The sequence below is a fragment of the Camelus ferus genome, chromosome 15 (genome assembly GCF_009834535.1).
Source record: "Camelus ferus isolate YT-003-E chromosome 15, BCGSAC_Cfer_1.0, whole genome shotgun sequence".
Taxonomy (NCBI): Eukaryota; Metazoa; Chordata; class Mammalia; order Artiodactyla; family Camelidae; genus Camelus; species Camelus ferus.
In genome coordinates this window covers 7,234,701-7,260,849 of record NC_045710.1, presented here as the reverse complement: position 1 = coordinate 7,260,849, position 26,149 = coordinate 7,234,701, and the positions used below count along the sequence as shown (strand labels likewise).

The 26,149-nt window shown below is 44.1% G+C and overlaps 1 protein-coding gene and 1 long non-coding RNA gene across 2 annotated transcripts; one reads left to right on the top strand and one right to left on the bottom strand.

The window, feature by feature from the left end:
* Window positions 1-452: 452 nt before the first annotated feature.
* LOC116668889 lies at window positions 453-7,289 on the bottom strand. Its single transcript, XR_004326120.1, has 3 exons — window positions 7,105-7,289; window positions 5,238-6,384; window positions 453-553 (listed from the first exon to the last, which is right to left on the bottom strand). It is a non-coding gene; the product is annotated as an uncharacterized LOC116668889 (long non-coding RNA).
* E2F6 (E2F transcription factor 6) lies at window positions 5,770-23,722 on the top strand. Its single transcript, XM_006191866.3, has 7 exons — window positions 5,770-5,909; window positions 12,942-12,996; window positions 15,711-15,927; window positions 17,560-17,715; window positions 18,766-18,880; window positions 21,266-21,407; window positions 21,729-23,722. Exons 1-7 carry the CDS (start codon window positions 5,802-5,804, stop codon window positions 21,776-21,778), a joined length of 843 nt encoding a protein of 280 aa, XP_006191928.2. The 5' UTR covers window positions 5,770-5,801; the 3' UTR covers window positions 21,779-23,722.
* Window positions 23,723-26,149: the final 2,427 nt, after the last annotated feature.

Genomic DNA, 26,149 nt, shown 5'->3' with positions numbered 1-26,149 from the left:
TTTGTTTCCTTTCTGAAGTGGGAGGCAAATACTGTTGCTAAGTGGAGAGTCTGAATCCATGTGTCCTGGACCAATGAAACTCTAGGGGGCTGGCAACTTCTTGGGAGCTCTCCGTAAAGCTTGTCAAGTTCTGAACAAAACCTCAGAACAAAGAGTTAGCCCCCCGGCTCTTTGTTCCATTTGATGTCATTTTAGAACCACTTTTAGTCCCTGGAGTGGGGAGTTTGAGACTCGATTATTGGGAAAATTGTGAAGTTCGCTTTATCATCGAGGATCGATTGTGACCCCGGGACTTGATGCCCATTATCTCCAATGCAGCAGAATTGCAGGGATGTTTATCCTCAGTTTACAAATATAGAAACTGAGGATCCTAAAAGTTAAGATACTTGCCAGTGAGGCTAATAAGGGTAGATGCAGGACTCGCTCCAGCCCAGATTTGTCTGCCCCTCTTTCCAGGGCACCTCTCTTCTTTCAGCATCCTTGCATCTCTTCCACACTCCTCTCTGCCAAGTGTGTCCCAGCGCCTCATCACCTTCCTAAAAAGGCTACTGATCTGGAAAGGAAGAGACCAGGGTTTGAGTGGCAGCTCTGCTAGAAAACCATCTTTTAAAAAATTATTATTATTACTGAATGAAATTCTTTAAATTCTATAGCACTTCACAATTTTCAACAGTTTCACACAAATAATTTCATATAATCCCATAGTAACTCTTTTTTCCCCTCTACCCCATCTTGCCCCTCCCTCTCCCCCTCTTTCCACCAGTATCACTAATTTGTTCTCTGTATCTGTGAGTCTGCTTCTTTTTTGTTTTATCCATTAGTCTGTTGTAGTTTTTAGATTCCACATATGAGTGATAATGTACAGTATTTGTCTTTCTCCATCTCACTTATTTCACTTAGCATAGTGCCCTCCAAGTCCATCTGTGTTGCTGCAAATGGCAAAAATTTGCTCTCTTTTATGGCTGAGTAGTATTATACTGTATATAAATATATATATACATATATACCCCACATCTTTATCCATTCATCTGTTGATGGACACAACTTGCTTCCACACCTTGGCAATTGTAAATAATGCTGCTATAAACATTGGGATCCTTGTATCTTTTCAAATTAGTGTTTTTATTTTTTTCAGATATATACTCAGGAGTGGAATTATTGGGTGATATGGTAGTTCTATTTTTAGCTTTTTAAGTACACAGTTACTGTGTACTGTGGTACAGTACACAGCTGCTGTACCAATTTACATTCCCACCAACGGTGTACTACGGTTCCCTTTTCCCCACATCGTCGCTGACGTTTGTTATTTGTCTTCTTTTTGATGATGGCCATTCTGACAGGTGTGAGGTGATATCTCACTGTGGTTTTGATTTGCATTTCCCTGACGACTAGAGATGTTGAGTGTCTTTTCATGTGCCTGTGGGCCATCTGCATTTCTTCTTTGGAAAAATGTCTATTCAGTTCTTCTGCCCATTTTTTAATCGTGGAAACAATCTTTTTGATCTCAGGCAAGTCATTAACCTCTCTGTTTTCTGTTTCCTCCCCCTGAGATAAGGTTTTACTAAAGCATCCCCAAGACCTCTTTCTGTGCCTGAGGTCCTATGACCCAGGCTACCACATACAAAAAACTAATGGGGAATGGTCTTGCTGCCACCGTTTCTCCACAGCCATCTTTTACACATGCCTGTTCTATTTCCAGTTTTCATTTGAGGATATGTCATTAGAGCTGCTGTGAAATAGTCATGGATTGCAGAGGTCATCTCCAGCGGAATCCAAAATCTTATTCTGTTCCCCAAGTTATTCTATTCTACTGTTCATCATCCAGCCATCCTTCCATGACTATTCTCTGAGTGCCTGGCATGTCTCCCAAATCTCCAGTTCTGCCATCTCCGCTTACTCTCAGCAGATGACCTTGGCTTCACAGAGCATGAACCCCCTCAGCTTCCTGCTAAAAATACCTTATAAGCTTACCTGCCCCTGTCCTTACACTTGCCTCCGTCACTGTGGAGGCGGAGTCCTCGTCTTGCTCCCAGTTTCCCCTCCACTGGCTCTCTGCATCGCATCCCCGTCAGCATCCTCAGAGTCCTCCCCTTTCTCCATCATAGCGTCAACCTTTCCCTTTCCACTAGCGCCTTCTCATCAACATTAAAAAATTTAAGCCTCCTCCATCTTAAAAAAAAGGGGGGGTGTGATGGAGAGGAAGTGAGCAAAGTAGGAAAGAAAGAATAAAAGAAAGAGAAAAAAGGATGGAAGGAAGGAAGGAAAGAAGGAAGGAGGGAAGGAAGGAAGGAAGGGAGGGAGGAAGGAAGGAAAGGAAAGGAGGGAGGGAAGAAAGAGAGAAAACATCTTTTCTTTGAAGCTCTAAGGCACTCATAGTCCAAATCTACCTTCTATTTCCCTTGCTACTCCCTCCCAATTACCTTTGTTGCTGATTAGTTTAAAACAAAAGCAAAACCACTTACTGCAAACAACTGTGACAGTCTCTGCCAGCCCTCTCACTGTGGCTGCCCTCTGGCTCTAACCCCTGGCCCTGCGCCACCTTACCCTTACTCCTGCCCCTTGAACAAATCTCACCTATGCCTGAACTTCAAGTACTGGCCTGGACTTCAAGCCATCTGGGGTCCAAGCCTTCCCTTAAACTTGACCAGCCCTCAAGCTCTGTCCCTTCTGCATCTGTCCTGACTCTGTCTTTTCTCTCCACTTTCACCACCACTACCGCCCAGGTCGAGCCATCATCAGCTGTCCTTTAGGTGACTGACAGCCTCCTAAGCATCCTCCTTGCCTCCCACTGGACTCATCCTGTTGCTGAAGGTCTAAGAATGTCTAAATTGGAGTAGAAGGTATATGGAGAAAGTTGTAACATCTAGCGAATGCTAGGTTATAGTGGTGACCATTGGATTTGTTCCGCATCCTCAGTCCTGAAACACTGCATTAGAAAAGCTAACTTGGCTTCGATTTACCTAGGGTATCAGCACTTGGAGATGGGGTGGGGGTCTGTTTCCTCGTCTGGAAAAGAAGGGGTTAGGCTAGACTAGTCCTTGCAGAATACACCCAAATTCTCAGAGTTTCTGATTCTGCAGGGTCTGAGGTAGGGCCAGAAAATTTGCATTCCTAACAAGCTCCCAGGTGGTGGCAATGCTGAGGTCCACACACCACACTTAGAATCTTGCCAGACTAGAGGATAGCCACACTTTAGTGTCTCTACCTGTGCCATCCAATATGGTAGCCACTAGTTACCTGGCTACTAAAATTTAAATTAAATTAAGTTAAATTAAATTTCAGTTCCTGAGACACAAAAGCCACACTTCATGCGCTCAACAGGCACATGTGGCTAATGGCTACCATATTGGGCAGCACAAAACATTTCTGCCATCACAGAAATCCCCATGGGACGTGGCCATCTCCTCACAGACTTCGGGGGAGGAAATTTTACCATAAAAGGAAGGTAGACTATCCCTTGGCAGGTAAGGCAGCATTAGTCAGGCACACACGGGCACTGGGCCTATCCTGTTTTTCCCTAGTACCATTTTGTCCCAAGGAAAAAACACAAAAACAGGACTGGAAAGGGAAATACTAGAATGTCCGTGCTGGGAACTGTGTCTGTGCACCACAGTGGGACATGGTGGACAAAGCAAAGGATTTGGTGGCTAAAGTCCTGCGTTTCGGCCACCTGAGGATGTGGTCTTGAGCAAGTCACTTAACCTCTCTGATCCTCTGTATCCTCATCTGTATTCTAGAAATATCTATCTCATAGGGAGGTGTGTGAAAAAGCACCTGTCGTTTATATTAAATTCGGTATTTTTTCCTCCTTCCCTGTGCTCCCATAGGGTGTCTTACATATTCTGACTTAGTATTTATGTGCTCTGGTTTGTGTGGGGGCCGCTGGACCATAAGGTAAGGCCTCCCTCTGACTTAGTTCACTCCTCAGCACCTCCTCTTCTGCCAGGCACAGGCTCAAAAATGTGCCAATGATCAAGTCTCAGGGTAAAGCCAAGTCACAGGTAAGTGTCTGGAGGGGTCACGGCCCTGACTCTAGACAGCTGTGCTCAGCTCTGCCTTCAGCCTTCAGTGCCCCCCCATCCCAAACCACCCCACCTGCAGTCACAGACCCCACCTCTGACTGTAGGAAATCTAGTCACCCTTCAAGAATCTACCCAGGGATCTGCATACCAAATTAATCAAGCTATGAAGTCAGATCCTGTCTCTGCCTAGCCAGGACCTTTGGTAATTTTTGTAAATCTTACTCCTCTTCATTTTGCTTATCTGTAAATTGGGCAGAAAAGGACTCATCTTTCAATTTTAATGTAAGATTTACATAAGAAAATTTGTACAAAACATTTAGCAGAATGCTAAACATACAGCAAATGCTAGATTTATGTGGGGTTTTTGGAATTAAAAATAGTCATTTCTGTTCTCCAGAGCTTGCCTTCTCGGGGACTCTGGTTGGGAAAGGTGTCATATAAACACTCTGGGAAATTCTCTTGTGCAACAAAATCCAACCTTCTGGAGACTTCCCCTAGGTTATCCTTTATTTCACGTCATTCTAAATATTTAGCAAACATTTATGGGGCACTTACTATTTGCCAGGAACTGTGCTAGATGCCAGAGATATAAAGATTAAGGAATGCTTCTGACCTCAAGAAGTTTACAGTCTAGTGGGCATCCACCTTCTTCTGGGAGCCTTCCCTGCCTCACCTCGGGCTGCCTAGAAGCCCCTGGTTCTAACTATCACAGCTCAGTTGCTGCCTTCCACTCTGTACTTACCACATGGTATCGCTTTTTTATATCAAACGTGCTATTCCCGGTTCTAAGTAGTCTTCATTCATTCATTCATTCATTCATTCCTCACAACAACCTTATGAGGCAAGTACTGGCATTGATCCCATTTAACAGACGAGGAAACTGAAGCACAGAGCGATTAACTAGCTTGCTTAAGGTCTGGTAAACTTCCAAATAGGAGGAGCCAGGATCTGAAAACACACATTCTGGCTCCCGCTTTAAATGTTCCGTTGATTTATCTGTCTTTTCCACCGGAATTTGAGGTTGAGTCCGTGCCAAATTCAAACGAATATCTCCTGTCCCCGCCATGATATCTAACACAATAGGGAATCAATAATTTATTTCTCATATGAAAAGAGGAAGGAGAAAAAGGGAAAGAAAGAAAGATGCAGAGAACTAAAAAATTTCACGACGGTTTGGTTACCAGCATTTACTAAGCATCAACACTGGGCAAGTACCTGAGATGGGCCGAGGGAGCTCAAGAGTAAATTAACATCCCTGCAGGCTCAGAATTTTCAGTTATTAGTGTCGTTAGTGTCAAGAATTCCGAGGCGACTATTGCGTTGTCCGGGCTGCCTCTTTTCTCTCGCCCCGTTCCCTGTGCCTGGAATTTTGCTCCACGTCTTCCTTTTCCTTCGCCATCCTCTCCGTGAATTCCGTCCCCGGGATTTCCGGAGCTCCGGCCTCCAGGAGCCGATCAGTACGTGGGAGCGCGCCGGCCGCCGCGGGCATGCGCACTGGGGGCGGCGCACTGCGCATGCGGGAAGATGGCGGGCCTGGCGTCCTGTGGTCCGCGGGTCACCTAGCTCGCCTCCCGCCTGCGTTCTTGCTCCCGGGGTCGCGGGGGCAGCGGCGCGTCCCTCTGCAGGCCGGCCTAGCCAGGCGGCGCCTCCGATCAGGCCAGGGACCCGGTTCGTGCTTGGCCCCCGGGACCCGGTGTGTTGGGGGCGGCGCCCGACCCGAGCGGGAGAAGGCGGGAGAGCTCGCGGGGTGCGAGGGCGAGGGGCGGCCGGCTGGGCAGCATGAGTCAGCAGCGGCCGGTGCGGAAGCTGCCCAGCGTGCTCGTGGACCCGGCGGAGGAGACGGTTCGCCGCCGGTGCCGGGACCCCATCAACGTGGAGGGGCTGCTGGTAAGCTCCGGGGACGGCGTGTGTTCCAGCGCGGGGCCGTCGGGTGGAGGTGGAGGTACCCTGCCCGCGGAGAGGCTGGACTGGCAGTCGCCTCGGTCGTGACCTCCCCGGGGCTGGGCCCGGGGCTGCTCCTCGGTCTCCCCGGCTCTCGCACTGCCCCATCACGTCCTGTGAACCAGACCGGCCACCTGCTTAAACTCTTCTCGCTTAAACTCTTCTCCCTTCAGCATCTGCTTGCAAATATGTTGTCAGCCTCCCTGGCTTTTACCACGGCTACGGAGCAGTGTAGGAGAAAATTTCTCAACTTTGCCTGAGATAATCATGCTTTTCCATTTCTCACTATCTCTGCAAGCTATCTCTCAATTGTTCTTCTCTTCAGCCTCCTCTCCCGCTCTCCTACTTCAGCCACTTAAAACTTGTCCACACCTCACATTTCCCATCCAGAGCCTCCCCGTTCAGCAAATTATCTTCCATCCTGTTTGACAGAGAAAATGGTAGAGAGTTTGGACTCCCTGCAAAAAGGTTTAATTTTGTCTGTTGTTCTGGACAGTAGATTTTCCTTAATCCTCAGGACCCTCGATGAACCATCATTTTCCATTCTCCCGCCATTATCAATTTCTCTGCTGGTTTCTTTCTGATTACTAGTAACTAAACATTTCCTGGAGTCAGTGTGCCCAGACACCAAGAAGATTCGGTGCTCAAAAATAGTTTATGAGCATTATCTCCTTTAGTTCTGCAGGGCAGTCCTAGGGGGTTATTCTTGTTTTATAATTACCAAAATAGACTTGGAGATGTTAAGTGGCTTCCCTGTATTTAGCTAGTAAGTAGAAAAGCCTGGATTTAACCTCACAGGATCTGACTCCGGATGGTAAATTCTCGACTACTTAAACCACATCCTAAATCCTTTTCCATCTTGAAAGATCCCTCCCTTAATTCCTTCCGTATGCCCTTCCATCTATGGTATCGCTCCCCCTTCACAGCCAAACTTTTTGAAAAAATTGTTTGCACTCATGGGTCTACTTGCTCTCCTGTCGTTACCACCTTGCCCTGCTGCCGGTGGGCATCTGCCCTGAGCAGAGCTCTAAAACTTCCTACCAAGGTCACCAACAACCTTGTCACTTCCAGCGGATGTTTCACTATGTATCTTCTGTAGCTTTGACATGATTGGCCACTCACTTTTGTTGGAAACTCTCACCATGGAATAGCTCCTTGGACACCTAATCTCGGCTCTCCATCTGCTCATCTGGCTTCTTTTGTTCTCCTTTGCAGACTCCTCTTCCTTTCCCTTTCCTCCCATGTTGATGTTACTCAGATCTTCTACCTTCTTCACAGTTTCTTCACGTGAGATGTCATGCACCACTGTCATGACTTCTCTTACTATTTATATTGATGGTCTTAATCTTTGAGAACATGCTAAAAGTTCTAAACTCTTACTATGGAAAAAACTACTTAATTTTGTATTTAATATTAGAAGATACATATAGCCCTTGAAGTCTTAGAAATCCTTACCCACTCTGGTAGTTTTGGTTACCATGTCATAGTAAGTCCCAAACCTATAAATCCAGCTCATAGCTTTCTGACTGTCTACTGGGACATCTCTACTTAGATTTCAAACTCATATATCCAAAATCGAATTCATTATCTTCTTGCCTAAGCAAGCAACAGCTTGCTGTCTCCTCCTGCTGTAAATGGCACCACACCCACCACATTGCCCAAGCTAGTGTCCTGGGCATCAACCTTGCCTTTTCTCTTTTTCAAACTGACCCTCTCCATCCTCTCTGTCTAGTTAAAGTTAATCACCAGTACTTGCCACTTTTAGCCACAGTCTGTGTTTTGGATTGTTGCAGTGTGTTCTTAACCAGTTTTCCTGATACTTGGCTTGCCTCCAAGTTTTTATATTTGCCACATAGTGACTAACTGTAATCGTCTTTTTAAAGTGTATTTCTTGCAATTTGAGCCTCACAATAACAGATTTTATGCTCAGAGAATAAGATAAGAATTCAAGCTCCTCAGGTGTAATTCTTTAAGTACAGCCTTTCAAGTATGGTTCCTCCATATCTTTAGGTCTGTAATACTAAAAAGACAAGTTATCTGACCCCCCCCCCACACACACACACACCCAGCACGCAGCCACAGCATACACTAGTGGGGAAGACACAGAGGATAACTGCTGTAGACAGTCCTGTTCGTAAAGAGGAAATGGGAGGCACCGAGGAGTACCTGGCCCAGAGCAGTTCTGAAATCCAGCCTGGTGAGGGTGAGAAATTTCTTAATTAGGTCTCAAGGCTTGGGAACAGTTCTCCATGCTCCCACGTCTCCCCCTGGGCTCTTGGCGCCACCATCTGAGTCTGTCTTTTTCATGAAAGATAATATCTATTCATAGGTGAGTGCTTTTTTCAGCCTGTCAGCAGAATTTGGGGTGTCCAATGGCCTCTTCTCTGTTTGAACTGTCTTTGTCCCTTTTAGTCCAAGCTGGCAGTGGTTTTGCTGATGTAATTCTCTCAAAAACTACTGTTAAGCTTGTGGTTCACTCAGTAGATGGAAGTCCCACCCATAGATTTCTTCAAGATCAACTCTTCTCTACCCTGGACTTCTGCTGGGGTGGCCGAGGGACAGTGCCTGCAGCTCCCTGTGGCCCTGTAGCTCCCCGTGGCCCTGTCGTTAGAGCGAGAGATCTGCGAGGTCCATTCTTACTCTCCTTCTGGGGCCTTTTGTGTGACTGAGTAGTTCTCCAAGGGGCCATTTTGATCCCTGAGGGCTCCAGCAAAAACTGTAGTCACACCCACACCTTCATCTTTAGGTTGTGGTGTCTGCCTTTGATTTGGTCTTTCTGAGAAGTCATTTCTTAATTTTTAGCTTCTTGAGAGGCTGAGAATTTTTAAAGCCACTAAATCCTGGCTTCCTTTTGTTCAGCAGTTCTTTCCTCAGTCTCCCTCATCTTGTATGATGAGCTGCAAGGGCCGAGCTGCAAAGGCCCTCAGTGCTGCCTGGAAATCTCCTTGGTAGGATTACCCTGTTCATTAACATCGACTTTCCTCAGAACTGCAGTTGATACTGTTGCTAAGTGCTCTGTCTTAGCATAACAAGGATCCCCCTTCTTCAAGTTTCTGTAAGTTCCCCTGTCCTTTTGAACCCTTTACTGGCAGTGTCCTTGAAGTCCAGATTTCTTCTGACAGACTTTTTCAAGACTGCTTAGTCTTTTTTTTTTTTTTTTCCATTTTTGTGTACATGTATTTTATTGAAGTGTAGTCGGTTTACAATGTGTCAGTTTCTGGTGTATAGCACAATGCTTCAGTCATGTGTGAACATACATGTATTCGTTTTCAGATTCTTTTTCATTAGAAGTTACTGCAAGATATTGAATATAATTCCTTGTGCTATACAGTTATGAACTTGTTGTTTATCAAGGCTGCTTAGTCTTGAACAGACTTTTTGGTAGTTATACTGTGGTTGTGTCAGAGACTGTCCTTGAGATAAACACTGAATTATTTAGTGGTCTGCAGTTTACACTCGAATGATTCAGAGGAAAAAAAAAAGCACGTGTGTATAGAGAAAAAGATGATAAAGCAAATGCAAAACATTAACATTTGAGGGATTTGGGTGAAGGGTATGTGGTAATTGTTGGTACGGTTTCTGCACCTTTTCTGAAGGCTGAGATTATTTCAAAATTTTTAAAAAATGGATGTCCCTGAAAAGGGTTCACACAATCAGTCTCCCATTGGGTGGACCGTCGTCGTTCCTCACCTGAAGTGGGGGCCCCTCTTCTCACCTCCTCTCTGTGCCCTCAGAGGGAGAGCCTCATCGTCTCCCTCCAGCGCCAGGTACCGGGTTCTGTTCTGGCAGGCCATGTGCAGGGGTGGCATTTCATTTACTTTTTTTTTTTTTTTTTTGATCGCTCGCTAACTTTTGTATGAGGAAGCATTTATTCTGATTTTAAACCACTTCAAAAGGGAGGTCCTGCCTAGTCCCGTTTACTCCCCGAAAATCTCACCTGTTGAATGTGACTCACCAAAGTCAGAGAAGCTGGAAAGCCTTGCCAGGATTGTCAGACTGACTCTATCCAGATGGTGAATTTAGAAAACAGGCAGTGAGGCTTCATGGTCTCTCAGTGATCCTTATTAATGTACCCAGGAGGGTGTCTTCCCCCGTCCCTGTGTCTGTAAACACTCATTGTTATTTGTCAGTTGAAGTCATCTTCGATGAGGTCCTATTTCAGTCTCTGTTCATTAGTTTAACAAATATTTACCAAGTGCCTGAATGTGCCAGGCACTGTTCCAGTTCAAGAAGGAAAACAATAATAAATAGTCTCTTGTGCTTTCATAGGATTTTTACAGTTTACAAAATCTGTCATTTAATCTTTGCAATAGCTTGGAAAATGGGCAGTAAAAAGTTATATTCCTACACTGTGTTGCAGATACGGGCTGGGATCTCCCAGAGTTTAAGAAGTCCTAGTAGTCCTGAACCCAGTCTCTAGTCAAGAACAATTCTGAATATAAATGAGATGAACGTGTCATTGCTGTAAGCACTTTGGAAATCTCCAGGATTGTAGATCTGTAGGATTCAGATGATCTTCCTTTGGCATGTCTGCCCCGAGGGGCGTGACACTGTTATGATTCCTCCAAGATAAAGGCATAGTGTTTTTATATTCAAAGGGGGAAAAAATGAATGGATGCTGTTGGAATCTGTTCTCCCACAGATCTCAGTATAGCCAATATGTAGTTTATAGCAAAGAATGTGGGGGAAAGGAAGTCATACTTTCTCATGTTACTGTGCATGACTGAGGTCTTATTATCCTTGTGCCAAGCTGAATAGCAACGGTCTAGATAAGAGACCAGAAGGAGGAGTATTGAGCAGGAAAGCTGCCCTTCTAGAGTATGTGGAGAGCAGGTAGGGAGGCAGCCTGTTGGGAAACAGCTGAGTACTGTGAGTGTAGAACTTGGCTCTGCTGCTAAGAACAGAAGCCTGTTTGCAGTAAAGCGCTGTGGGCTCTGCTCTGTTAACCCTGTCTGTGTGCGTTGTCAGGACTGCACTGACGTGATGGCAAAATTTACTTTAACATTGTAGTAATTAAAATAGTATGTTGCAGATACATAAGTAACAGATCATGGACCGAATAGAAAACTCATGAACCGACCATAATATGTGTAACATTTACGGTATTTGTTTGTGTGTTCCAAACCAATGTGATGAAGGTGGATTTTTTGTCGTTTGAGAGTCTTGAGACAGTATTTCAACTCTGTCTCATACTGTGTTAGCAGAAGGGTTGAATGTAAAAGTAGCAGTGACAGTTGGTCATACTGGTCTGATGTTTGACTTTAATAGGACTGCCCTTCAGTGGCTGACTGTTGGATACTGTATTTGCAAGTCACTGTGGTCAGCCCTGTGCAAAAGAGAGCCAGGCAGAGCCCCTGCCCCCAAGACGGGCATTCTCAACTGGGGTTTTGCACCCAGGAAGCCTATATGTTGCTTTAAATTCTAACAACTCAGTTCACTTCACAGTGGAGCTCTGTTTCAGGGGAATTGTTCCCTATCAGGTTAACTTGCTGACAGGTGCTGTCATCTTGTCATAAATGATAAACGAATCCTTGTGTCAAGGATTTGTGTCACTGAAAAGCAAGGAGCTGCTCACCTCGCCTTCAGGCTTCCCCACCTCGCCTTCAGGCTTCCCCACCCTCCAGTCTCTTTGTCACATTGCTAACACACTTAGATCTCTAACCCACGAGCCTGAGTTCGTCATTCTCTTGTTCAGAAATCTGTGGTGGTTCTGCTCTGGTTACAGCGTAAAGTTCAGACTCCTTAGCGTTCCTTTCACGGTCTTCCGCGTTGGCAAGGTGCTAGCCTGCCCTTCAGCCTCAGTATCAAGTCGGTTTCGCACTGGCTCCTCAGGTGGGTTCTCAAAAGGTCCCAGGCTATTTCTGTTTTCACATCTTTGTTTATTTCACTTGCTGCCCCAGGAGCCCTGTTTTTTTCCTTCCCACCCCCCCAGGCTCCCGCAGGTTGGGGCAAAATCTGGCTTGTCTTTCAAGGCTCAGCTAGGGATCCCCCTTCCCTGTGAACCCTTTTGATTTCCTCGCTGGGCACATCCGTGGTACTGCTGATTCTTCTCTCAGGTGCCTTACGGCGTTCACATTCCCACTTCTGCTGCGGCCAGTTTGGGACCAGTTTTTTCACTTACATAAGAACTAAACCTGCACGGGGCTTGTCTGGAGGAACATGGCATCATTATCTTTTGTTCTACGCACGAGGCTAATATGGGTTTCTGTTTACACAGCTTCATCTAAAGATTTTATTGTTTGCAAAAACAATTTCTAAATGTATTGCAGATGTTACTACCAGTTTATATAAACTTTCCCAGCCTCGAAATAACTGGTAAAATGGTGAGCGTTGATAGTGGAGCTACTACTAATTTTCTGGTTGTCTGAAGGATTTAAGAGAGATTTTTAATTAATCTAATACCAAAGTTCCTAGTTACGTAGTGTGCGTTATTTTCTATTATTAAAAATGCTGATTTTACATTAATTATCATGGGAATGCAAGGCTGCCTGTGAAAGTTTATGAGCACATTTCTTGGAACCACTTACACTTAATTAGCAAGGGGTGACCATTTGTTAGTTTAGATGTATCTTAGACTTCTGCGCTTCCCAGAGTCAGGGACAGTGTCCTGATCGTCTTTGTATTTTTATCCTCAGTACCTGATGCAATCAATAAATTAGTGTCTGTTAGTAATAAATTCTCATATTCACCCCCCCATTCCTTTCTCCCCCACCCCTGTTTCTTTAACTACTGTTTTGTACTTATGGAGGACCGTGCAGTATTAGAAATTCAAATCTGTGAACCTTGTCAGATGTGATTACAGTTAGCATAAGTATTAGAAGAAGAACTGGTTTTCTTACACCCAAATTATTATCCCAGGGTGAGAAAAAAAACCTTTATTATTATCCGGTAAAATGCTGTTTGTTTGCATTTTTTTGCCTTTTGCTGTTCATTTGCATTTTAAATTACTAATTAATTTCTGTATCTTCTTTTTTTCAGCCATCAAAAATAAGGATTAATTTAGAAGATAATGTACAATATGTGTCCATGAGAAGTAAGTTGATTCCTGAATAGGTTTTAGGTTTTGTAGTTTGAACTTCATGTGATTTTAAATGTACATGAGTTGGTAAGTAACTTAAATAAAATATTATTTGTACACTGAAATGTAAGGCTTGAAATTTCAGTGAAAACTCCTGGGGTTGTGGGCTGTTAACATGCACAAATGCCAGTTTATTCTCTGTTGCTTTGGAAGTGTCGCTTTTGGAGTGGACTGGTCTGTGTTGGCGGATGTTTCCCAGAATTCTGTGAGAGCGCGTGTTGCCGTCAGCAGGGCTGAAGGCCCTCTCAGGCAGCAAGCGTGAGGACGCTCTTCTGCCCTCCTGGTTTCCTTTGATTTTTCCTTCTACTCCTGCCGTGGATCGGTGTTCAGAGCCCGTTACAGGAAATGGAATGTTAGTTGCTCTAGTTCCTTATCTTTCTGGAAATTGTCCCGATAAATGGCCCCACCCCAATTTCCTCTTAATGTGCTCCTAATCTCAGTGGGTAGATGGTGCATAGACGCCCACTGCACATCTTAACATGAGCCTTCACTTCTCTGCCCCGCCACAGCCCCACCCATATCTGGCCCCGACGTTTGGTCAGTTTTACTCTGGAAGCGTTTCCTTCGTCTGTCTCGTACCACCCACTCGCAGTCACGTCTGATGTTTATTGAGCTTGTTCAGGGCTTGGCCTTGTGTTAGGCTCTTTGCATGGATTATCACAACCTTCAAATACAGTAGGGATTATTAGTCCTGTTTTATAGATAAGCCTTAGTTTTAGGCTCAGAGAGGTTAAGTAACTTGCTCCATCAGGATTCAGCCCCGAGCCTCCAACTTCAGCCCACAGCCTCACCCACGTGTTTGGCTCCTGCCTCGGGCAGGCTCACTCCCTCCCAGACAGAAGAGATCGCAGAGCCAGGCACCCCTCACCTCTTAATTCTGCTGCCAGTGTAGTTTCTCTAACACAGATACGCGGTGATGACATCACTCAACCTAGAAGTCTTCAGTGATGCTCTGTTACATATAGGAAAAATCCTGATTCATTTGTTTGGTTTTATTTGTTTATATTAAATTCATAACCCACTTCATATCCTTAAAAGAAACAAGGCAAGAGAGAATGGACAGACAGAAGGACGAGGCCCTTGAAGGCTGTTTCTTGCTTCACTTTGCAGCCTTCCCCCCCAGCCCTCTGCACCCTCCCCATTACTAACGCTGTACACGCTGTGGGAGCCCTGAATACACTGTGTCCTCATGGGCTGCTGTGTTGTTTCCTCTCCTCGCTCAGCCCCTCGTCCCCGTGAGTGCTCGAGAACCCCACCCTGTCCAGTCTTTCTGTGCTCTGTTCCCAGCCACGCTTGCTAGGGGGCCTTCCCTGTTTCCACTCTCGTGAGTTTTATCTTCGCATGTAACTTTGAAGTCCTCTCTCACACTCATCTCTGGGCTTTGCGTAGGGTTCCTGCTAGACTATTGAATGTGGAGTTCCTTTAGTTTGAAGACTGTTTTATTCATGTTTTTATCCCTTTAGCAACTGTCATGTTATAGGTGTTCAGTTTATATCTGTTCTTTATAAAATGACTAACACAGGAATATGCTTATCCTGAACTTTTAGGACCATGCCTTGTTAGTAATTTAGTGTAATTATAGTTGATCTTTGAACAACACGAGTTTAAACTGCAGTCCACTTATATGTGGATTTTTCAGTGGTAAAGACTGCAGTACGAAGCAGTCCAGGGCTGGTTGAGTCCGCAGATTTGGAGGAACCGCAGGTGCAGGGGCTACTGTGAATCACACACAGGGTAACTCGTGCGTTATTCAGAGCTCACTTGTAAATGTTTTTTAAATCAGAATCGCTCATTTGTAGTCTTCCAAGATTTGTTGTACAATCGTGACTGTCTTCTACTTAGAATTTTTTAAAAAATTTAATTCCTATTTAATTCCATTTAATCTTAAGTGTAGGAGTGGTCTCCACAGAGAAGATGTTTATATTCTAAAATACGTACTTTCGTTTCTTGGAGCTATCCACGAGTGGTCTTTAAACTGAACATGGTGTTGCAGGGGTTGTGGGTAAGGGTGGGTATTTCTTCTGAAGCATACTGACTGCGGTGCGCTCTGAAAGTTGAATTAAGGAGTAATCACATGCTCCACCCCAAAAGGACAACTAAATTATCTGTAGAATTATTTCCTCTGCACACTAAACCATAAGACCTTTTTATTTAGTATCAAATTGGGAGAGATGAAAAGAATGATTATATTTAGTTTTGGCAAGGGCGTGAGATGAGGCCCTCACCCACTGCGTAAAATTGATAGAATCTTCATTCTGTCAGCAGGTGTAGCAGTACACTTCAAAAGACCCTTTTACTCAACAATTCCACATTTTGGAACTTATCTAAAGGGAACAGAGATGCATACCAAAATTTAGCTACTAGGAGATTCATTAAAGTATTGTGAAAAGTAGTAAAATTGGAGACACTCTGAATTTCCTATATTGGGGTAAATTTGCAGATAATCTATGCAGTTAAATATTATGCAGCCATAAAAAGTAGAGTGGAAATACATTTGTTATTTTATAGAAATCTATCTCGTAAAAATTAGCCATGATTTTAGTCATTGTGTAGAATTTCTGTAGGTGTCTATGCTTACTGATCAAGAAGAAATAAATGGGTTTTTTTCAATGAGTTGAGAAAGAAATGCTATTTAAAATTTTACAAGTTGTCTTTGTTTTGTTTCCCAGAAGCTCTAAAAGTGAAGAGACCTCGTTTTGATGTATCACTGGTTTATTTAACTCGAAAATTTATGGATCTTGTCAGATCTGCTCCTGGGGGTATTCTTGACTTAAACAAGGTTGCAACAAAACTGGGAGTACGGAAACGAAGAGTGTATGACATCACCAATGTCTTGGATGGAATCGATCTGGTTGAAAAAAAGTCTAAGAATCATATTCGATGGATGTAAGCTGATTTCAGACTTTCCGTGTTTTTTCCCCTTCTCATGAAGTGATGATACTATGCTTAAAACAAATTAGATACTAGCAGTGTTTTGACTATTAAAACAAAGATGCGAATTTTTGTTAGAGAAGGATTCTATAAAATTGTCTTACATTGTCCCACAAGGTATGTAAATAATTTTTTTCCTGCTTAGAATAGAATATCATTGGTACCATTCATTCTAATATTATGGAAAATCATTCTAATATTATGGAAAAGTTAAATGAAATCATGATTAGTTTTAAGAGTTTCACTTTTCAAGACAAGACGGGGGAATCTGACTGCACAGGAGTTTTTTGTTTTTGTTTTTAATATTTCCTTAGTTTCAATTGATTGTTGACATTGGGAAATAGTTAAGGCTGTAAAACAGTGGTTCTTGCACAGTGTGTAACAAACACTTGGAGGCCTCCCTCCCTCCCCAGAGGCTGTTACTCAGTGCTGGCAGAGGGCAGATGTCTCACTTCTTAACAACTACCCTCTGGTTACGACATTCGGAACACAGTGCCCTGGATGTGAAAAAAGAGAAGGAGTCTTAATGTCTACAAGGCAATTGCTAAAGACAGCGTATAGTTAGGAAGGCTCTCAGAGACCTTATGGTAGAGGTGTAGACATAGATACAGGTGTGTGCGTGTGCAGGCGTGCGCGTGCGCCTGGGGGCACGCACACAGGGAAAAGGCTGTTGTACTTACAATAGGCAAGTATTTTGGATCAGTAGGAAATAGTTCAGGGTATAATAGTTCCAGAGACCTTTCAGGCAAATGAAAACTCTACCAACAAAGATTGTAAAATGACTCTAAAATTAACTTAGCTGTTAGAGGAAAGGGGTTCATAAGGGAGGTTATTTTTTCAATGGTACGGAAATGCAAATTGAATTGTAATTTGAGAATGTTTGCAAAATAACATTAAACAGCACTTCAGGGGTTAATATCAGATTATGTTCTGAATCACTAATTTGGGAACTAGCAAGCGAAAGATAAAGTAGCAGCCTTTTCCCTCTGTATTTTCTGTAAAGATTGAAGAAAACAATAACAGTTGTTACTCAGGTCATGTCATATTGGGGTAGATAGTAATAAAGAAAATATATCTTTTAAAATTGTATAATCATATTCAGATAGAACTGGATAAAAAATACACAATAGGGAAAAATAAAGACTCAATTTTAGCAGAGGAACCATGATTTGGCCAATACTCCTTGTATTTCATCTGTAAAAACTAAGGGATTAAAAGATTGTAGCTTGTCAAGTCACGCTGTAAGAAGTAGAGCTGGGGATAAAACTGGGTGTTATTGACTCTTCGCCCAGTGCTCATTCAACTTCATTCAGCTTTGCCTGCTACTGCTAATTTCCATAGGATTATAGAGTTGGTTTTGTTTTTTAAAGTCCCTATGTAAGAGAATAGAACTGGAGACAAAAACCAGAAGGAACGACGGTCATCTAGAATAATGGGAGGACAGGAGTGGAGTTCAGTTCCTGATTTCTCTCTGTCATTGTGGGAAACACCTGCTGCAAATGTTTGAAGAAGCTCCAGTGAGTGACTTAACTGGTATTGTTTTGTGATCTCCTAGATGTTATTGATGGTGATCTTTTTCTTTTAAAGAGGATCTGATCTTAGCAATTTTGGAGCCATGCCCCAACAGAAGAAGCTGCAGGAGGAGCTTTCTGACTTGTCAGCGATGGAAGATGCTCTGGATGAGTTAATTAAGGATTGTGCTCAGCAGTTGTTTGAGTTGACAGATGACAAAGAAAATGAAAGATATCCTTTAACTCTGTGCCTTTTAAAAAAATTTCTCCTTCCATGGCAGGTTTCTTTGAATAGTAGGGTCAGCTTAGGGATTTAATTAATATATTGAAGATACAAAATTAGACCTTTAGAAGTGAATGAACTGCTGTAGAAATGGTACTTAAACTGCCATCCTAATTCACAAAGCCTGGTCGAATGTCGATGCTCTTCTTAAGCTCAGAGTCCCCGGGACTGGAGTGGGAGACTTGCCTTCGGTGCTGACCTCCTCCTGGGTCTCCTAGACTGTTTGGCTGCCCTGTTCCCCTGTGGCATCTTTCTGAGGTGTCACTGATTTTGAGCTGTTCCATGCTTCACATTTACATATTATCTCCACACCAGTCATAACTCCTGTTTCCACAGTACAGTTATTAGAAGGAAAATAAATGCTATTACTACACCCAATCAAAAGGTCTGTGGAGTCAAAAAAGAATGCTGGGGAAACCCAGTAAATCACGTAATTGGTGAAATTTCAGGCAACACAATAAAATAAGAGGAAAAAAATTCAGGTAGTGAGATGGAAAGTAATTTTGGGTGAGGAAAATCCCCTGAATACACGATGGTCCAGAAAACCTGATTCTCTAAGTTGTTTCTACTTTTTACAGATTCTTTCCACCTTACATTTTAGAAGATTCTCATCAGACTCTGAATATTTTTTCCCAAAGGTTCTCATAGTAAGCTCTAGCAGTGAATAGGGAAGAGAGTGGGGAGGTTTGAATACCTTCATGCATTATATTTATGGTTCAGACTTTATTAATATTTTTCTCCAGAAAGTGTCATCATACCCACAGTAGTACAGTTTAAAGAGATTCTTTGAGTTACAAATATTGTAAGAAACTTTATAAAATTTTAAGAATTGTTGATGAAATAATGAGGATTATACACGAAATTATTTTTTTTACTACTTTCCTTAATCGTGAGTTTGTATTCCATAAAAACTGAAGCTATTCTAAAATTACACACATTCATGTGTTATGAGATAAATTATCTCCCCACTCTGCCTGGAGATCCTTGACTGATTTTTACACTAGCTTATGTGACGTATCAAGATATTCATAGCATTCAAGCCTTCCATGAACAGATTGTTATCGCAGTTAAAGCTCCAGCAGAAACCAGATTGGATGTTCCAGCTCCCAGAGAAGTAGGTAGCCCTGCATTTTTAAGATTTAAGAGGGAAGCAGGCCAGCTGCTTAGGCTGTGCTTTATTGCAGGCATAGTAACCCGATAACCTCTCTGTCCACGTTAGCTGCATGCCTGATGCTGGTTGGGGCTTGTTACACATTTTAATTTGTTTTGAGTAGCACCACAAATGGAGTAGTAGTCATGATGATTATCCTCTTAAAGATGAGGAATCTGAAGCACAGAAAGATTGATAAACTCTCACAACGACACAGTAAGTGACCGAACCAGAATTCAAACCCAGATCGTTTGACTTCTGGGTTTGTTCTTAACCATTGTATTTCAGTGCCTCTTAGCGGGATCACCAAGAATTGGCGTCAGTGTTAGAGTTCCAAAAGTAAGATCTGGTGTCAGCCAGGGCTCTAGGGAATTAACTCGCTCACCCAACTCATAAAAGACTAATGAATAAAAGAGAATGCTGAGTCACACATTTAAAATGAAAAGTGAAATGGCTGTGTCAGTGAAAATATTGTTAGCTGCCAGCTGCTCAGCACACTTTTTCCTTGCAAGAAAGTTTGTATTGAAAGATAGTTGACATCAGAAGGGTTCCTGGTAAGGATAGAGCCAGAACCAAGTAATGTGGCCGTTCTTGGAGCAAGTCAAGTTCTGACAGCCCCTCGGTGCTAGGGTGATGTCCTCCTCATTGTGAGAGGGACTTAACCTCCCTCAGAGTAGAGCAATTTCTCACCATCCGCCTTTCCTCTCATCCCCAGCAGAGCACTGTCCATGTGAGACCCCGGTTGCTGTTTGTCAGTGTACTGTAGGTAAAGGAACGGCTTTCTTTTACTCCAGTCACACTCAAATTGTGTCTTCTTAGTGATACTTCCTAGTTGTTTTATTTAGATGTGGGTATATTCCAAGTCTCCTAGGTAACATGTATATTTAATATGGGACATTTCACATAGTCACATTCATCCGTAACTTATCACTAGTCTTTCAACACATCCTCACTTTGGGGCATGGTAGTCCATTTCTGCAGTGACTGATGAGTTTTTGTTTTCCCCTCTGTACTGTGAGCTGCTTCAGGTGTAATTGCCAAATCTTGCTGAGCCTTTGATCAGGCCCAAGATGTCTCTTAGAGTCCCATTTAAAAGCCGAGGAACGTGGGCCCTCTTGGCAGCCATTCTTAGCAGTAGGGAAAGTCAGTGGGAGCGATGGACAAAGAGTCCGATTCCACAGAGATGTGGGGAGAGGTCTGGGGATCTAGTGCTGGGGTGGATGGACTGGCCTTCAGGTCAAGTGCAGCCTGTTGGGCTTTTGTAAATAAATGCATCGGGACACAGCCACATGCCTGTTTGTTTAGATATTGTCGCTGGCTGCTTTCGCTCTGTAATGGCAAATGTGTGTAGTTGTGAGAGGGATGATGTGACCTGCAAAGTCAAAAATATTTACTACCTCGCCCTGCCCAGAAGACGTTGGCCAACCCCTGACTTAATGGACCCTGCGATCCTCAGCTGCCACTTCTGAGCAGCTTACTGGTTTCCTTGCTTCAGAAGTATTGAGTTGTGCAGGGTGTACCCCTCAAACCAGACCTGGCCTGGCCATCTAGGAGCTGAGCACAGGTATTCTTCAGCCCATCTGCCTGCTACCAGGAAGCTACGGGAAGGGTGATAACACTGGAGGTCCAGAGACCCTCTGCTGTGAGGTCACAGTGAGCAGGAAGGGCATGGGGTGCCAGGTACCCAGCCCAGGCCTAACCGTCTGGGAGGGAAGGAAATAGACTTGACTTTGCAGTTGAAGCCACTCCCAGTCAAAACAACAAAGGAGTCCTCTATAACTGAATGTTCCCTAAGAATTTTGCACAGTTCTCAGTAGAAGCAACTGATTACCTGGTATCTTTTGGATTTAACATTTTAAATTACAAGAGGTATATTTTGTCATGGCTTCATCCTCTTTTTCAAGTGGATGGAAGAATAATCCTTTCATTTAGCTCAGTACCTCTCCAGTGGTCTGAAATCTTAGCACACTTATCATTTGAGTTGACAGACTGTTTTAGATTTCTTTGTCATCAGAACACTGATTTTGGAGTCTCCAGTTCAGACTTCTTAAAGGGGTCAACTCCTTGAGGAGAGACAGATGAGCTCCTGCGTGCTGAGGTGGTCCCCTTTGGGCTCTGAAGCCTCCCCTGTATGACCAAGTAGCTGGTTTAACTGTGTGTGTTGGCCAGTGGTTTCATGTGACTAAAGCTAACTGAGTGTATGATTTTCTCAAATACGTGATGGAAAGGAAACTACCTAAATTAAAATTTCCAGAAGTGTTCCTTGAAATATTTGCAGTTCTAGTAAGTGAAAAACTATAATGAATGAATTTTCTCATTCGTCTCGGTGTTTCATGCGTCGTTTGCTAGGATTCCATCACAGTGCACATAAGGAGCACCAAGGGGCCCATTGATGTTTATTTATGTGAAGTGGAGCAGGGTCACTCAAGTAATAAACGGTCAGATGGTACCTTCTCATCTAAAAGCAAACATCCAGAACACCCTAATAAAGGTAAGTGCACCAGTTTTGTGACTAGGAAAATCTAGGATTCTAATGATTTTTAAAATATATATAGTTTTATAAATGACTGTTACGGCCTTATAGATATTTTTACTCTTCCTAGCTGTCTGTGTCCTCTGATGGTCCTTCCAGGTATATGTTTGAGTTCTGGTTTACTCTTGGGAGACTGAAAACTTGAGGCTTAGGCCATTAACATAAGATTATGGTTCCTGACTCAGGTCTTCCGGTTTCCTTAAGCACTTGGGCTGTGTGTTCTGTTACCTGCCTTTCAGACCTTCACATAGGAGGGTTTCTCTCGGGTTTATTTTTCAGAAGAAAATCCTCCACAGCAAAATGAAGAATTGCTTGAAGTGAGCAACTGATGGCGTCTGAGGATTGGTGTGCTGGGTCCTAGTTGGAACATTCTGCGTGGATGAATTCTACTTCAGATGTGATTCTCAGAGCAATAAATCATCCCTGACGTTTCTCATTCTCAGTAGCAGCAGTCAGGCCAGTAGTACCTTTGAATAGTTCACTACTTAGATTACTGGATGATTATGGTTTCTGCATTTGAAAACAACTCTTTTTATAATTATTCACTGCTTTTTGTCAGTGAAATAGACATCTTGCCTCCTGAAATTACTGAATCACAAAAAATTATCACTGAAAGACAGGCAGGCTGGATGGACAGTTCTTCGTGGACTCTGCCCTTTCCTGCACGGATCATGTGTTGTTATCTTGAGAGAAATTGCCTTACACGGGTTCATGTCTGCAATGGATGGTGTACACACACTCTGGACATGATGTCTTTGTATATATTTGTATAATGTTTAGATGACTTATGAAATATGTCTGAGTGAAACTTTTCACCCTTGTACAGCCGAAATAATGTATATATGGAAAGTAGCAGACATATTCTCTAACTTCTGTGGTATCTATAACTTATTAGAATCCTCTGAATGAGGGTTAGAGGCAAGTTTTTTCCTAACTTCTACATGTAGAAGTATCATAAATATGCTACACATTTGAAGTTCATGGATTTAATTAAAGCATTTCAGTGAGGTTCCCAGTGCTAAAATTGGACTTCAAGCTCCCTACAGAGCCATCGTGTCTGAGCAGACTGGTGGCACGCTCCAAGCTTTGGGGGCAAGTGTAGAAATGCCATCACGTCATGACTTAATTCCTTGCAAGACATGAATTCAATCATGGTAAAAACTGCAAAGTATTTTAACCTTTTTTGCAAGCAGATTTTGTGATGTGTTTCTGTAAGCAGCCTTGCCCTTCAGTCAGAGGGGTTTCCTCACGACGTGCTAGTTGTCCCCTACCCTCTCTCCCGCTCTTGTCCCACATTTCTGAGTACCTAGCTCTTTCTACCTCACGGGTAAGTCATTTACCACTGTGCCTCAGTAACTCAGTAGTTTACCATTAGACTGTGAGCTCCTTGGGGGATTGTCTTAATCATTGTTAAACCCAACGCCTTGCACCATCCCTGGCACATAAAAAGTGCTCAGTAAACGTTTGAACAAATCAGTGAGTGAGTGCTTGGGTGCGTGAGTGAATTGTAAAATTAATAATAATACTTGGCTTGTCTACCATACAAGGTTCTTGTGTCATTCAGATTCATATTTTAAACTTCTCTTGCTTTCAAAGAAAGAATTGAAGCAACTTGAAATTAAGACCACGTATAAAAAGAGTTAGCATGGGAATCAAAAATCAAAATATAGAAAAATAATGCTGAGAATTTAGGATTTGCATACCCTTGAGCTCCAGTGGCTTTCGCCAGGCCTATCCCTCCGCTGAGCACCAGCCTCCTCCCTCCTCACCGTCCCTGTCGGCTGCTTCTGTGAGCCGGGGACCGCCCGTCGTGCGCCTCATCTCAGGCACACGTGGTGAACGTCAGAGCTCAGGCAGAAGCTGTGTGACCGGACGTAGGTCAGGTGCTCCCCGGGCTGCCCCAGCTCCGCACCGCAGACTTGGCAGATGTTGGTTTATCTGCAGTGGCTGAAACCTGGGGGTCGATGAGGTCGCCTGATGAGAGGGTCCAGCAGGAGAACAGGAGAGGACCGATGACAAGTATTTTAAGGGGAAATACAGGAGAAAAGGCTTTCCTGAGAAGGAAGAGTGAGAGGAGGGGAGAAACGACTAGAGAAGGTAGTGCCTTTCCACAGGTGACAGCGGCGTCTCAGAGCAGCAGTTCCTCACTTGTGAAATGTGACAAATGTTCCACTTCGCAGATTGTTCTGAGAGTAACATGAGATCATGTAAGCGACAGTCCTTTGTAAACTGTAGACGTGTTCTATAAATGAAGATGCTCTCCATCGCTCCGACTTCTGGTGTCTGGTCTCTTCTTTGCACAACTGCTAGAGGAAGCATGGCCAGAACTCACTTCCAGGCTCTTCCTCCCACTCTGTCCTGAACCCTCTGCCCATCTCTCTGTGTACGTTTTTATACTGCTTCGCAGATACTGGTTTCTTTTTTAATTGAAAGTTTGTGGCCACCCTGTGTCCAGCAAGTCCACAGGCACTAGTTTTCCAGTAGCATTTGCTCATTTCACATCTCTGTATCAGGTTTTGGTAATTCTCGCAATATTTCAAACTTTTTCATTATCGTTTTATTTGTCATAAATATAAAACTTGAATGACCGGGGGGTTGTTTCTTACTAATGAGCAAAAGAAAGTGGTTTCTTTGAGTTGGAGTCTACTCATAAAGCTGCTGAAGTGACAGCACAAGGTGGAGAAGAAGACGTAAACCCAGTTGACAAGCAGCAGCAGAGCTCGAGAGGCTTGACGTCAGCTTTGAAAAGTTCTCCTGTGGGTGAAATGCCATCAAACTGCATTGCATGCCACAGAGGAAACACCTGTGAAAGAAAGTCAATCAGTGTGGCCGACTTCACCCTTGTCTTATTTTAAGAAATAAAATCGGCTTACTGCTCCAGCCTCCAGCAACCGAGGAAAGCACAGGTTCCAGCTGAAACATCCCCAGGATCCTGGAGCCTCCGTCAGCCTGGATCCCCCGCAGACTGCGTGGAATTGCCCTGCCAACCTGCGTGCGACATGGAATGTGTCAGATCACTGGGATCTGTTTGGAGTTAGTTTGTTACTGCAGCATCACCAAGCCGACGCTAACCAGTATGTTTGGGGACAACTAGCCGTCTCTGCCACAAGTCAGTGAATGACTCGAAACAGCCTCACAGCAAACCAGTGTCAGACCTTTGGCACATTCCCAGCTGTTGTCGGTTGCTTACGATCAGCAAAATGTGTTGATCCGTCTGTTGGCTGCTAGCGTGATGGGAGTCTGACGCGAATTTGCGTAGTGGTTGCCATCTAGTGGAGAACTAACAGTTTTCAGGTTCCTCCACTTGCTTCCAGTCAAGCAGATGCTGCTGGAGAACAGCATTGGCGTCAAAGATAAATTTGCAGATCCCATTCCTGTTGGTGAAATGAATTCATGCTAGTTTTTACATACCAAAATCTAAACGGAGTAACTTGGGAAGAAAGAAGTTCTGCCAGGGAGCCAGCAGTGTATTCTAGCCCTGAGCACTTTCCTGTGCTCGTCCTGGTCTAGTCTGCAGAGAGCGTGGTGGTCTTCACACCCCTCAGAACCTCACGCTGGTCCACGGCACTGGATCTGGGGAGCAGGAAGTAGCAGATGCATTAGATGTTTTCGTAAGACGTGTGTGTCAAAGGCAGTGTGAGGCAGTTACTCACTCAGTAACAAGTACTGTGTCAGACAGGGTCCAGTAGGAAAACCATGGTGGGTGTTACATCAGAGGTGAGTTAATACAAGCTGATTTAGCAAAAAGGGGCACTGAGGTAGCAGATCTCAGTAATTCAGGAAGCAGCTACCACCGCAGGATAAAGTAGGGTTACCATAACCTGCGAGCCCAGAGGAGAGGTCCTCACGTCTCCGGAGGAGACGCCGCACCAGTGCTCTGGTGGGGAAGGAGAGTGGTTGACTGGGGTGTAACATGCTGGCGTGCAGACCGCTAACAGGTTCCAGCCACTAGTGCTGGTATTTCTCAGGGGACACCATGGCTGGTGCTGGGGCTACCGAAGGAATCTGGAAACGAGCCCTGGTGGTCCTCTGTAGCCGCAGGGATGCTGACAGGAGCTAGAAAAAGGAAGAAAGTCTCTTCTCTCCTCCTGCCCCCCATTCTACCACGGCCTGCTTCTCAGAACCCAGCCAGCAGGGGAGTGCAGGCCGTGTAGTTTGCAGAGCCCAGCCCCAGTGGGACAGCATTGAATAGGAAGGTGGGCTTGGATCTGAGAGAGGAAACACTGGCACTGCTTTCCCTCAACAACAGCCCCATGATGTGGCGGCCCCCGCTCTGCTCTTGGCTCACTGTGACATTAGATGAATCACCCTAATTTCATATCCGTAGGCTAATTGTAAAACTCCGTTGTGCAACTGACCCTTGAATAACACAGGTTTGAACTGCGCGAGTCCAGTTATATGTGGATTTTTTCCAGTAAATGCTATAGGATCACACGATCAGAGATTGGTTGAGCCTGCAGATGCGGAACCCACAGGACGGAGGGTAGGCATGAGTAGGAGGGCAGATTATAAAATTACATGTGGATTTTCGCCTGCACCTGGTGGGCGCCTCCCAGCCCCACACTGTTCAGGGGTTCACTGTGGTTCTCATTGTCTGTGATTGATTCCTGAGTCCCAGAAGACCCCAAGTCCACATTGATGGCCGAGATACGGGTTGTTTCTTAGGACTTTGTGTTCAGACGGTGTGTGATATGAAACAG